General features: G+C 41.4%; 1 protein-coding gene across 1 annotated transcript in view; it reads left to right on the top strand.

Annotated features, from left to right (window-relative positions):
* The window catches only part of AFG2A (AFG2 AAA ATPase homolog A), a gene marked incomplete at its 5' end in the record, with an annotated part of 180,949 nt that extends 170,661 nt beyond the window's left edge, over positions 1-10,288 (top strand). Inside the window, 1 exon segment of the mRNA XM_079534101.1 lies at positions 10,067-10,288. Coding sequence (XP_079390227.1) covers positions 10,067-10,243 — 177 coding nt within the window. The 3' untranslated portion in view covers positions 10,244-10,288.
* Positions 10,289-14,381: the final 4,093 nt, after the last annotated feature.

Genomic DNA, 14,381 nt, shown 5'->3' with positions numbered 1-14,381 from the left:
GGAATAGGTGAGCTTTTCTCTGTGTATTTACCAGCTTCTCCCAAAGCAGACTGCTAGGTATTTTGAAGACCTAAACTTGCATAGTTCTTGTATGAACTATGAAACATGACATATGGGGTAAGGCTGCTTTATGTTCTTACTCTTCAGGATATGGATTTGAGGAAAAGCTAGAATCTTCACAGCCCACAGTGTTGGGTTTTCTTCTCGTTTTCTTCTCGGTTCCCTCTGCCAAAAATTTTCCCTGTCCAAGGGTCCTGCTTGTCTCTTCCATTGCACTCTGTGATAGCTGTTACCTTCATCTTTCTTTCCTCCCTTCTCTTTGTAGCAGTTAGCACAAACAGAGCTGGGATAACTCCTTTCTCCAGTGATGGAAAGTAGGGAAACCATTATGTTATGGCTGGCAGAGCTTACTCTTTGTAAGGTAAATCAGTGAAGGAGCAAGAGGCATGCTCCTGCGGGAAAGCTTTTTGTAGCTTCAGTTTGTCCCACAAACATGGCACCTGTCAGCTCAGGGTCCCTCAGCAGTACAAAACAGACCTGTTGCTGGTGTCACTGATGTTTCTTACTGACTTTAGAGGTTTTTTAGCTGTGGTCCTTAGTTCTGTGATAGTGGATCTTTGTCATCTCACTCTTGTGGCATTCTCTGCTGCACTGCAGCCATACCAGTTCCTTTGGGCATGATTCCCCGCTGTATTGGTCTCTGTCTTACTGTAAGATGCTGTCCTGGAAAACCTTAAAACCTTTTTCTTACTGCCAGGAAAGCTGGGAGGTGCCTGACATTGTCTCAATGAATGTAAAAAATGCTGAGTGTAAGTTTTGAACTTACAGAGAAATGCAGATGCATTTGCTATGTCTTTGTCGCGGTAGAAATTTGCATTATGTTGTCTCGCCTAGACAAGAAAGGAGAGGGAGAAAACCCCAGAGACCGGGGAGATTTTTTTAATATCATGGCACAAACTGAGGAGTTTCTGAATACGAAGGAGAGGAAATGGAAGAATTTTCTAAGCAAGATCTGTTATCATAGGAGTAACAATCAGATTCAGGTACCCAGAATTCTTAAGTGATTTTCAGACATAACATGGAGGCAATCTTTTCAGCTGCAAGAGGGCACTCAAATGATATCCTTTAATGTTAACACTGCAACAGCAGATGTTATGTTGATCTGGTCACTCACAACATTTCCCTGAAGGTAAGGGGCAGCTCCAACTACAGGTTCTTGCCTCATGTGATCCTTTGGTTTGTTCCCAGTGTGCTAGGTATGCCCACACCAGTGACAGTCTGCTACTTGGAGAGACACACTGCTCTGAACAGTGCTATGAATTCCTCAGTGTATGCACTCAGTGATTCAGCAGACACAACAGGGCTACGCCTGAAATATATTGCTGGAAGCTTTTACTGAAACAGAAAGTAGTTAGCAGATATGCTGTTATTGACAACATTGAATGTTGTATTGAATGTATTGAATGGTTTAGGACTGAATAACTCAAAATATCCTTCCTCACTGCCCTGCAGCTTGAGTGAGCTGGTTCAGTGTACTAAAGCAGCCCCAACTGCCTTCTTCAGTATAGCTGGGTTAGGCTTCTGCCCTTGCCCTTGGACGGGCTCATCAAGGGAGCAGATCAAAGAGAGAAGGTGGCCACTGTGTCATTTGTTTAGGTTCGCCATCTGTCATGGCAGCACAGCTTTCACTGTCACGTCTGTATTACTGCTATTTTCTTGATCTTCTGTTCTATTTTCTATTTCTACTAAAGTATGCCTCTTAAATAAATCCTTAACTAGAAGTAATTGTTGGCACGCCACTATTCTTCCTTGTATTTATGTCATTTCTTGTTTTTTCTTGCTGATTCCTTTTAGGCTTTTTTTGCACTAGCAAAACTTGCCTTACTTTAAGAACCTAAAGCTTAACTTTTAAGTTCTTTACCAGCCTTTCTGCTTCTTCCTTAAGGAGTAATAACCATGCACGGAGGGATCTACCTTTGGCAACAGCATTGCTTCTTAGGTCTGACTGCTCTGCCTCCCTAGAATGCAGGCATGAGATCTTCTGATTTTCTTGGGAAACATGAGCAGCTGGGTACCATGGGAAGCTCCAAGAGGTAAACTTAGAAACAGTCTGAAATTCCTCTAGCACTCTGCCAAGGAAATAGATACTCCACCAGAGACATCTCGCACCTTCCAGGAACTGAGATCCAATAAATGAAAAGCAAGGGAGCTCCCATTAAGGACATAATTCATCTTTCAGTCTAAAAGCCCTACGCAACAAATGTATTTTCCCACTCCCTGCCTCAATTCAGGATATATATGTGTGTGTAAATAGCCATACAGAAAAAACCAGAAGGTATAACATCCCTTTTATTCTCATTATCCTATGATTTGTATGCTTTCTATCCAACAGATAGAAACAGAAGGACTACAAAAGATTTCCTAGATTTTGTGGCCAGTATTTTTAGCTGAGTTTGTTTGCATTTTACTGTACTGTATTATGGTATAGTACATAGGTACTATATATATATTTGCTGTTAACTTGGTATACCAGATCCAAATCAGAAATAGTATTTGCCACAGTGGAAGGTCTAAAAACAGGATGAAAACAGGATTTCAAAAACCATGAAAAAGAATATTTTTTTTTGGCTTTTTGTTGAGTGGATTCAGCCATCTTTTACTGGTGACATAATGTAACAGAAATGCTACTGGAGCTGAAACAAGTTGAAAGACAGTTCTAGACTGGCTGAGTTCTACTGACAAAAGAATAAATATTTTTAGGGAAGGGAGGACACGTCTCCCAATTCCTTTTGCTGAATTGAATTTATTTGCTTTGTTTTGATAGGAGTCTAAGACCTCTGCTGCTCTCCTACGTTAAACTTAAGAAAGGAAACACTGGCTTAAGAAGCAAAAGCATTATTTTTCAATGCAAGAAAGTTGGAATATGCTGAATGTGTTGCTCAGCCTCATCATCTGAAAGAAGCTGAGCAAACAAAAGAGCTAATTAATGCCCATACACTGATAGGTTTCCTCAGGTAGAAGCTGACAAATGTGTTTTGTTGTTTTTCTTTTGTTTTTGCTTTTCTAGAGAGAAACTTGTGATGGCTACAGCTAACGATCTTCTCCAAGTCTTTTAAATTTTTAGTTGCATAATTCAATCCACCTTGCTAGCGGCATTCAGCAAAATAGCATTGGCTTACTGTGCAGGTCCTCTGTAGTAACAGCATACTCTGAGTGAGAACACAGTATTCTGTTAATTACTTTTAATTAAAATGAACACACACACATGTGTATGTGTACATACAGAAAGACTGTTTTTCTAGTGGCTTGGCTTCCTTTTTCTCACTGAAGGGAAGAAGTTAAACTTTCTCATTAAATGTTTATGTAAAAATGAAATAATTCTGAGGTTAACCAGAAATGCAGCTTAATCTTGTACAGAAACATGTGTGTGATTCTTTTTTCAGTTGCACAAATATAGCTGAAACTTGAAGTTGGCAGAGAGCGCTGTTTAAAAATATTTAGTCCCAGCATGTAAAAACTCGTTTCGTTACGGAATTCCTTTGTGAAAGGTGTAGCTATGACATGTCTCTACCAAAGTGATGGGATCCATATCGACACAGTACGTTTTGGAAACTAGCTGCATTTTGGGCTTGTAGTTACAGAAGTTAAATTGGAATTTACATGTTTTATATATTGCTTGGAAGGATACCACATCTACTAACATTTTTAAGAGAGTGGAAAGAAGAATAAAGAAAGCTTACAGATGGGTTCGAAGTTTCGCTCTGTTAGAACATGTTGGGATGAGTAGAGGTATGTATGATGACACTTACCATGTACCACTGAAGGCTCTGGTTTATTCTCACTAGCTGTCATCATGTGTTATAGTTATGATACATATGCTTAATTTTGGCGACTTACCTTATCTTTTCCTTATTTTTCTCTGTGTGTGTTTGAACTTCATAGAATATTAAGACCTATTGATACATGCGATAATATCTGCTGCCCAGGCACAGCCCTGCCCAGTTTTTGGTCCTGTAGGAGCAGTTACATGCAGCATTATGTGATCATTGGTTGCTGCCCCATGAGAGCACAGGACCAGTGGCCTGGCTCGGTTCCTCACTGGTGTGCCACATGCTATGACCACAGTAGGCAAACAAGCATGAAGCCTAGCCCTCCTGGCTGAGACCAAGAGCAGGACATGGTCTCTACTCAGCCCCAGAGTAGCTGTGGCCACCATGGAAAGATCCAAGGGGACTGCTGTCCTGCTCAGACTGTGTGTACTCAGGTAGAATGAAAACTTAATGTCCCTGGTGCAGATCATCAGCTAGGCTCTGTACACATGCACATGTAGTGGCAAGTGCATCAATCAAAGTGAAGTTACGCAAATAAGCACACTGCAGATTAAACACTAAGTGCAGACTTGAGCCTGTCTATTCTGAAGTTACCTATAGTGATCATTAAAGGAGCTGGTTTTGTTCGATTACATTTCCTTAACGACCTCTCATAAAAGAAATCAGGAACAGCAGAGATCGTTAGCTCAGTTTGTTGGATCAGAGACACAAGACACACATAATACCTATCCTTTTTATTTAAGAATTACAAAGGTGCTTGCTTCTTCCTCTCTCTTTTAAAGTAACTGTCCAACATCAACTCATATTAAATGTCTTTTTAATAAACAAGGAAGAAGGAAGTCTATCTTTTTTGTAAAAACATGAATACAGTGTTTCATTGCAGAGAATCGTTTCAATACGAATAGGAGCAGTGGTCATGACCACAGAACCAGAATACATGTATGCACTTCAGCTTCAGGAAAACATTTAATAATGTTTTAAAACATAGTTGCTTAGAGATCAGAGAAGCCTCTGTCTCACTGGGGTGCTTACATGGCCAGTGAGTGCTTTGCACGCTTGCTTTTTTCTAGCATTGCTGTAGCAGGTTATGAAAGTTGTGTGAAGTGACAACCAGTTCTTAAGTCAATTCCCTGCAAAGCTCCAGTGATGGGTGCAGCACGAGTCTTCGGAGTGAATGGGTACTGTATGAAAAGTATTGCACTAATATACTTCATTGTCTTCCATTTAGAAGATGTGATTTTCCATTTTCAGGATGACCAAACACAGAATCCATCTGATTTAAATCTACAGATCACAGATGTGAGTGGAAGGAAGAGGTGCCCATATAGGGGTAATTCTGTTGTTCAAAGATGAGATGAAAATTTATCAAGGGGCAATCAATTATTTCCTAGTGTTGGAAGCTTGTTCTCCTAAACAGAGCAAGATTTGTAGTGGGCTGTGAGGATTAATCTTCTCAGAGAAGAAAGGCACGTTATCCTGTATTTCCTATTTTATATATAAACAGGAAAGCTGAAACATGAGAGAAATACAAAATTGAAGACTTTTTGAAATGCGTCAAAAGTCTACCTCTCAACACTTAAAAATCACTCGATTTTGTCCCCTGTTTTCAAGGGGAATAAAATGGCAATTATGGCATCTTAAGACATTTTTATCTCCAAAGCAGCATCTTGTATGCAAACATTATCTGGGGCATGCCTCGCTGCCAGTGTCATGCTGTGATACCCCAACTGCTCTGCCCATCAGAAGCAGCATGATGCTGTTAGAACAGCAACCCAGTGGTCAGCCAGCATCTGGATTGCTTTCCCAGTGGTCTGGTGGTTTGTGCCTGGTATGAAAGGCCCAACCTCGTGCCTGCACCTACACTAGAGGCTGTGGCCAGCAGTGGGTTGTGTCTGCACAGAGGGTCACAGAGTGGGCTGCGGTGCCGCTCCCCACCACAGAGGGACCCAGTGGGGCCGGCAGTCCCCTCATGGGACCACACTGGGGGTCAGCGCCCACCTCGGGGCCCAGCAGCCTGCCCTGGTGCCACGGAGCAGCTTGCAGGTAGCCTCCTGCAGGGCAGCTCGCCGTGTCGTGCTATTCACAGTCCACGGCACCATTCTGCTTCCAGCCTCCTAATCCCTCTTACACACAATCCCTTACAACTTTAACTGGTGGGGTGGAGGAGTGAATTAAAAAGGAAGGAAAAAGGAATGAAACACAATGTGCAGGCAGTGTCTGCCAGGGACTGTGTGCACAATTGACACCAGCTGCAGCCCAATTAAAGCCGACATTCACAGGTGTTCCCCGCAGACCCTGCATGAACAAAACCACCTTCTTGAGAATACCTAAGGCTTTAACACAGAAGCTCATTTCTTTCTTGCTTTTCCTTTTTTTTTTTTTTTTTTTTTAAGATTCTTTAAAGCTATTTAGAGCACTTTAAACACAAAAAAGCTGAAAAGGACTTTCATTCACCGGGAAAGGTCTGGTGCTCACTGCCAGGAGTGGGCAGAGCCAGCCCAGTGAAATGGCACGGAAAGGATGGGTTGTGCTGAGCATTGCTTGCTCAGGGGGCTGCAGCCAGCACCCGGCATTTTGTACTTGCTGGAGGTGGAGCCAGAGTAAACCCGTTGCTTTTTGGGACCCACCGTTACTTGGGCAGTGGCTGCAAGCTTGTGTGTGGCACTGCTGGTTGCAGTTGAGCTGTGTGATTTGGATGGCTCGCTGGGGCTCTCTGTTCCTCCCAGGATAACCTGACACAGTGCCTTTTGGGCCTCAAGCGGGAGTAAATGAGCTGCTTACTTTCTGACCTTGGAAGCACTCACTCAGATGATAAATCACTCCTTATGTTCAACTCTGTTGTTAACCAGAAAAAAATGGTAATTTGTTCTTTAAAGCAGGCTTGAAAATTATTTCCGTGTTAAGACCAGACATCAGACTAATGTCAGTAAACAGGCCAGTAATTTGCTCTCACTGAATTGAAAATGAGAAACATGTCTGTTAAATTTTCATTTGTAATGATGCTAATAATCAACATAGGATATATTCCGGCACTTATAGATTTAGTAATATTCAGCCCCACCTGGCTTGCTATTCATCCCTGCTGTAACAACCTTCACCCCTTACTTGTTTAATTACCTGCTGCCTGGCCTGTTGCTTTTCAAGCAGTGTTGTTTCTGACATTCGCTTAATGTCTTCATCACCACTTTAATGGTCATTGCTGAAAGCTGCTCTCAATTCAGATGAAGCTGAGAATACCTGTTTTGTCCTTCAGTATTCTTAGCTGCAATTTTGTCTCTGGGACAGCAGTAGGACATTATTCCTATTCTTTACAGCATGCTGATATTTGAAAGTCTTTTTTTAACTGAAAAGACAGAAATTGTGATCCTTCAGATTTGTATTTGAAAATAGGTAAGAATTGCCTTAAAACAAGTAAGTAATGGTGCTTAACAGCATTCATCTACTGGAGCAGGCAGATGCTGTTCAAGCTGATAAGTGCAGTGGAAAGAAAAGAAAGTCAGACAGGGTTCAAACTCACAAGTATGAGGTCTAAATTAGGTGTTTTTGCACGGAAAAAGCTGCTGAAGGTGTTATGAGTTATTTTCTGAAAAAAATCACCCCAAAAGCATTTCAGTGCCATGGTGCAGCTCCAGGCACAGGGCAGAGCAGAACCTGAGGGCTCTGCAGGGACTGTCACTGAGGGCTTGTGGAGACCTGGCTGAGGGGGGTATAGTGAAAGTCCATGCCATCACTGATGATGTGGGGAAGATGAACAGGGAGCAGATGAGTCGCTGCTCTCATAACACAGGAACTAGGAGGCACTTCTTGAAATTACCCACTTGAAGACAAACAGAAGTGCTTTTTCGTACAGTGCATGATTAGATTGTGGCACTCATCACAGGATGTTATGGAGGCCAAAAGGAGAAGTGATTTAAGAAAGTAATTGGACAGACTGAGGAAAAGTCTGCAAAACTCATGATCTAGATATAGGGCCTGGTTTGGGAATGATGCTGAGTCCTGTGGGGAAGGACCTTGCACATTGTGTTGAAAAGCCACTGATTTTCTTCTGTATGTCCGTAAGCCCCTTCTGCTCCCTTTCCTCTTTGTCTCACTCAACCTGACATATATTGTGCTTTAATCCAGGAAGAAATGAAGTTTTAAATCCCTTCCGTTTCTTGGTCTGGTATGAGATGTCCCAGTATGATTATGACAAGAAATATCTATTAGAGACCTGATGTCCTCAGTTAGCAAAGGAACGGAAACAATGCCCTGGGTCTTCTTTGACCATGTGCAAGGGCCTGAATTTTAAACACTGTCATATTGCCTACTCTTTATTACTCAATATTATATGAAAGATATAGTTCACAAAAATTCTGAGTGCAGCCAGGAAAAGAGAGGACGATAACTTATGCCTTAAAATTTTTTCCTCTTCCCTTAAAAGCAATTCAGATATTCCTGAATACCAAATAACAGAATATCTTTTTCTGGTTTTTCCTCATGTCTCATAATTTTTGGTTACCACAGGACTTATGTTTCAGTCTTTCTGAATGCAATTAAAAGAAAAAAAATCCTTAATTACGGTTGCTGTTACTGCTACTCTTTGTACAGCTCAAAGAAAGTATCTAGACATCATCAGAAGTATTGGCTTATGGGCAGATTCCTCCCAAATGTATCCCTGCGCAAATGAAACAGGATGAGATAGGACTGGCAATAGAGTGCCTTCTGTTTTGGATCTGCCAGTGTGACAGCCTTTACTTAGCTTCTTCTTCAGTGCAATATATCACTAACTGAACAACTGAACTTCAGTGATACCCTTCATCATTTTGGTGCTGTAGATAGTCGGTCTGTGTGAGCAGAACTGAAAGGACAGAACCCAGAGGTCTCTTCCTCTGTGTGTTGTGCAAAACTTGCCCTTAGCGCTGCATTTGGCAAGGGAAAATGCAGCCTTCCTTAAGGACAAGCACAGCTTTGGAGTCCAGGATGTTTGGGATCTGTTTCTCCATCCTGAGTCTTCTCTCTTTTGAAAGACTGCTACGTTTGGTTTCAAGCAGAGGTGGGGATGTGGGGGGGGTTGATCTCAGTTTTGTATTCTGCTTTTTTTATTTTTTTTTAATTATTATTATTTTTTAAATTTCCCAATATCTTTGTGTTTGTGCTGGAAAATAGGAAATAGTCACACCACCTACTTAGTGAAAAACCTGAATGGAAGGACTGAAGTACCTGCATTACTTTCCAGAAAGATGCATTGCTTATCTCCCTAAGAAGCCAGGGCACTAAAGCTCAGCTCTGCTTCCACCTTTAACTGTCTCTGAAGTGCATTAAAATGCATAACAGCAGTGTTTAGCTTCACTGTTCATTAGAGCAGCAAGGAACTAAAAGTAATATTGTTGAAACTTGACAAAGCCATCTAAATCCATGCATGTTTTCTTGTGAAAGCTTCCTAAACATGCTGCTAAATCCTCTAAAAAGCTACTAAACGGCTTTGGCAACCATTAGCACAGCATAAGCAGGGGAACTCTTTTCAGTAAGTGAACAAACAGAGAAAATATGCTGAATAGCTGGACAAATGTGTTTCAGCTGGCTCTTTCATTTACAGATATAAGGGAGCAGTCAATATCAATCACTGTTTTCCCTGTTGCACTGGAAATCACAATATCTCTTTTCATTCCACAAGCTCTTTTCACCACAGCAATGTGTCTTTAGAATGACACTGGCATCAGTCTGTTTCCGCTGTCTGAAGTCCAGAGAGCTTAAAAACACATTTCAGGGTACGAGACCTTCACCCCCCTCCCTTTCCACATACCCCTCTCCTTCGAGCTTTCCTTGCTGAATTAATTGGTTTTACTTCTTTCCCAGCTTAAAGTTTAAAAGGAAAAGTGCCTGCGGAGCCTGGGAATATCTGCTCTTGTGCTTTGGGGACAGAAAAATGTATTGCTGCTTTCTGGAGTTTTAATTTATCAGGTGTTGCAGAGGGGTTAAGGCAAGGTAATATGATTATCAAGTTAAAGTAATTTGCAGCATACTCATGCATGAAGCGTAATGTTACTGTGGTTTGAATTTGGAGCTCTATCCTGTTGCTGGGAAGTGCTAATCACCCACAGCCTCATTTATTTAAATTAAAAAAAAAAGTGTCAGAGAAACTCTGTCCTATGGGTATCTGGTGTTTGGAATGTGCTGATAACCTCATGCTTGCTTTCTTCATTTCAAGCAATACATTTTAAAACAATAACAAGGTGGGATGCTTTGTGTCGTTGCAGATAACAGCAGTCTGTAGAGAAGCTGCCCTGCTGGCACTTCAAGAAGACATCAATGCCAAACATATCTTGGGACGGCACTTTCGGGATGCATTGATGGTTGTGACACCAAGAATTCCCGATTCCTTAATCCAGTTTTATGCAGATTATCAGCAGCAAAGTGGACTGCACGCGCTTTGAAAGGCAAACCAATACATATGCCTGTTCATGGTGTGAATAGCAGATTTCCTTTGTAAAGCTTACAAAAGCAGAAGAATTTTGCATTGTACGTGGAATGTCCAACGTTACTCAAATGTGAAATCATCATAATAAATGCCCATGTGGATTTTTTGAGTGTAACAGAAATCACCTAAACTTTGTATTTTACATTTCCAGTGGCATAATCTGCATTTCAGAGGCCGTAAGAGTGCTGGTTTAACTCAGTATTTCTGAGTCTACACCCATCTGTCCAAAAGTAATTCCCAAAATCTAAGGTTTTAGTGGATTCTTGGCCTTTAAAAGAACTGCAGTGAGTGTCATTGCTGCCTTCGTCTGTTCGTGCCTCAAATCCAGTTTAATCCCAGGGACCCTCCCAGCACTGCACAGACTTGGGGAGTGGCCTCACTACAAAAATGCTGGAAATTATTCTGAATCTTTTGATTTACGAGCTCCAGAGAAGCTGCCAAACAGGCTTGCCGACCATAGCACTTCCCTGATTGATTACAGCAAAGCGTTTATCTTCAATCTTCAGCAGCAGTGTTTCACGCGTGCTTTAAAGCGGGCACGTTACAAATTGTACATCACCAGGCTTCCAACACATTTCAGAAAGCAACCTGCATCTGATTCTTGCCTCACCTGAAACCACTTCCAGGCATCAGTGAAAGATGATGTTGTTTGCTTCCATCAACATGCGTAAATACGAGCGTTGATTGGTAATTTCCAGTCAGTCAGAGGAAATCACAGCTACAAATGAATAAGAAAACCTTACAAAAAGTGCTATAAATGACCACAAAATGGTTTAGGGACAGATAAGATCTTTTCAAATTACTTCTTTGTTATATCACCTGTTGAAATAGCAGCAGATATTTCTGGGCTCCCTGCTCTTGCACTTGATGTAAGAATTAATTAAGCAAATTGATCTTCAGCATTCTTCCCCACGGTGGAAAGGCAGCTTTTCTATTCTGGGAATGAAAAATAGAGGGAATAATGCAACAAAACCAGTCTGAACATTAACAAAAAATTCTAAAAAGTGACAAAAACCAGAATTTCATTGCTTAATTCTGTGCTTACTTTGTGCTTTGCAGGTAAGTAGAAGAATTTACAAGTCAAAATTTAAGGCAAGCCCTGCTTTTACTTCTTGGAGTAAGCAGGAGAGATCTTTTTCAGGCTTTAGCAAGTGTAAGATTGTCTTTGGCATCTATTTATTGATGGTTCTGAAGACCTTTCTTTCCTGCAGCCATTGTATTTCTGTTCGTGAGAGTGCTATTTATTTACAAATGTCTGGTTTTTAGTAAGAAATTTGCATACACTTAAGAGATTTCTATCACATTTAATGATATTATCAGTATGAAAGGTAAGAAGTAATCTCTTGGCCTTATGTTTTTTCTCTCTTTATGCAGTTTCCCCGTGCCTGCAATTTGTAGCCTTTAAAAAAGAAATCTCATTATGTATTATAATGATAACTTTTTATTAGTTTCAGCTTAACTTCTTGTTGTTATAATTAGCATTTAATTTTACTGTCATTGACCAGGATTAGAAGATTCAGAAAAGCAAATAGTTTACTTAGTTCTGATATGTGTTCAGGGAATTCTTTTTCTTTCCCATACCCACTCTTTTCCATACCCACTCAGCAGGCAAAGGGAAAAAAAAAAGAAAAAAGAACAGGAAAAATTGCCTTGGGGATCCAGGCCACATTTGAAACTCCTTTATCCTTTTCTAAATTATGTATTCTCGACCTGGAGTTCAGGATGTGAGAGCCATTTATAGTAACCGTTACATTTAGATGTTTCTTGTCGGAATTCTGGAAAATAAACCCAAATTCCTGCTGGAATACAATTTTGGTCAATGCTTGTCAGCATGAGAGCCCTTTTGTAATCATCTTGAAACCTCCTTGAAGAATCCTTCTGTCCCTGGAGACGCTCAAGATCAGGCTGGATGGAGCTCTGAGCACCTGATGTAGCTGTACATGTCCCTGTTCCTTGCAGGGGAGTTGGACTGAATGGCCGTTAAGGGTCCCTTCCAGCTGAAATGATTCTATGCTTCTATGAAATGGGCTACTGCACTGTCTGGGATTGAGGGGTGGGCTTCCAGCGAGCGCCTCTGCACCCTCAGGCTTCCATTGGAAGAGACAGACAAGGGCACTGCTGGACAGGGCACTTCAGAACTCCTCTAGCATTGACATGAGCCATTTTCACTTCAGAGCTGAACTTTTCACAGCCTGCTTTCATGCACACATTGTGCCTTGGCACCGAATCAAGCTGCTTGCAGTGTGAGACCATATAAGCCTGAATACCTCGATGCTTCAGAATAAATCAGAGATAGAGGAGTGCTTTCAACTACTGGGTTAATCACCTTTACTGTTGTTTGGGTGTGTGTGTGAGATATTATTTTAATAAAATGATAGAAGCTTGGCAAACAGAAAAGAACACATTTGAGAGGAACATCTCTCCCGTTCCCTCTTTACTTCCTGAACTGGTTTCCATACTTATTTCTTTACATTCTTTAGGAATGCAGTCCTTTTCCTGCCGGCCATTATCTTTTGGAGCTGGTTTTTGGCCCAAGTACTGCTTGAATTGCAGAATTGTTAACATTAAATCAGCTTTTCAATGTTTCAGGCACATTTTGTTTAAATACAGAGTTTAACTTCTTCCTCCAATAACAACGTCTTGAAAAACGGCATAAAATGTCTTTTGACAGTTTTGCCAAAGAATGACCGAGAGAATATTTACGATCAAAATGCAGAAATGCCTTCACTTAACCTGAAAAACATCTAGTTCTGTATTTTCCCTAATGCGTAAAACAGATTCTCACTGCAAGCACAATACACAATTCTTAATCCTGGAAAAAGAATGAAGTTTACTGTGGATAATTTTCTGCAGTGTGAGCGTGAATGGAACGTGAGGCTTGCTGAGTTCATTTTCAAGGATGACTGTTTAAAATCAGCAAATTTGTCACGAATTTTGTGTCTGTAGAGCTGATTTTTCAGGTTTGTGTATTCTGGCTCTGTCCTTTTAGTTGCTTCACTTATTTTCAATGTCAAAGTGTGGTTCTTCCTCTAGAAACTGGGCATGTGCCAAACACAACGCTCCTGTAGATCAGTGTCAGCGATCAGTGCTGTGAGTGAGGCTGCGTGGGGTTGGTGCTCTGTGCAAACCCCATGATGATGGGGCATGGCAAGGGTAGAGGAAGCTGATAGGTAAAGCACGGTGCTTTCCTGTGTGCTGTCTGGTTGAGCTGGAGTTAGATGGGGATACTTGTGAGTTTGTGAATAGGAAAATTACCCCTCCTTACTGCAATAGGCAAGGTGAAGGAGACTGGTTGTAAGGCTTTTGGTTGGCTCTTCTGTATTTGTGCTTATAGTTGTTGGTTGGTTGAAATGAATTACAATTATTTTTGTCTGTGAGGAACCGTAAAATCTTTTGCTTTTGCTGATGCCTTTTTTCTCCTTGACATGAAAGAAAATGCTGAAGGTGATCTCATAAATGCAGCTCAGTAAAGATCTGTTCTTAAGGAGTGGGTTCAAAATGTATGCAGGACTGTAATTGAATGTGGGCATACTTTTGAATGGCAAGTTGACATGTGGAAGAGAAATATTTCAGCTGAAATCTACCCCTAATCTTGGGTTTTGTCTGCTCCTTCTGCAACTTCTGCCTGTTCATTTATTACAAATTCTTCTGTAGGAAACCAGGCCATGCATTTTCTCCAGTGCTCCGTGTGTTCTGTGTTGAGTATTCTAAATTGTGTCACTCTTGCCTGCAGACTTAAACCCAGCACCTGCAATGTTCCGACAGCAGAAGGAGGCATGTTTTCCCTGTTAACCCATCTGCCAAAGAGTGCAGTGATGCGGGAAGAGTTCTACTCTGTGCTCACATGGCAGGCCTCCAGCAGGAGTGCAGGTGCTGCAAGGGAAGGCAATGGCAACCAGATGACATTCCTTCCCATTGAGCCAATACTCAAGCAGTTTTGGGGTCTTTTCAGCAAAATTTGAGGTTACTGCCTTGCCTCAAAACCCATAGCAGAAAGGCTTGAATTCCTCTCACTATAAGGCTAGAGGAATGAGGTTGTTCTCGCTTCCCTTTGCAGTCATTGGAGAGGGATGAGAGGGCCCAGGTAGTGATTT

The sequence above is a fragment of the Tetrao urogallus genome, assembly GCF_951394365.1.
Source record: "Tetrao urogallus genome assembly, chromosome: 4".
In the NCBI taxonomy this organism is placed as follows: Eukaryota; Metazoa; Chordata; class Aves; order Galliformes; family Phasianidae; genus Tetrao; species Tetrao urogallus.
This window is presented reverse-complemented; position numbering and strand designations above follow the sequence as displayed.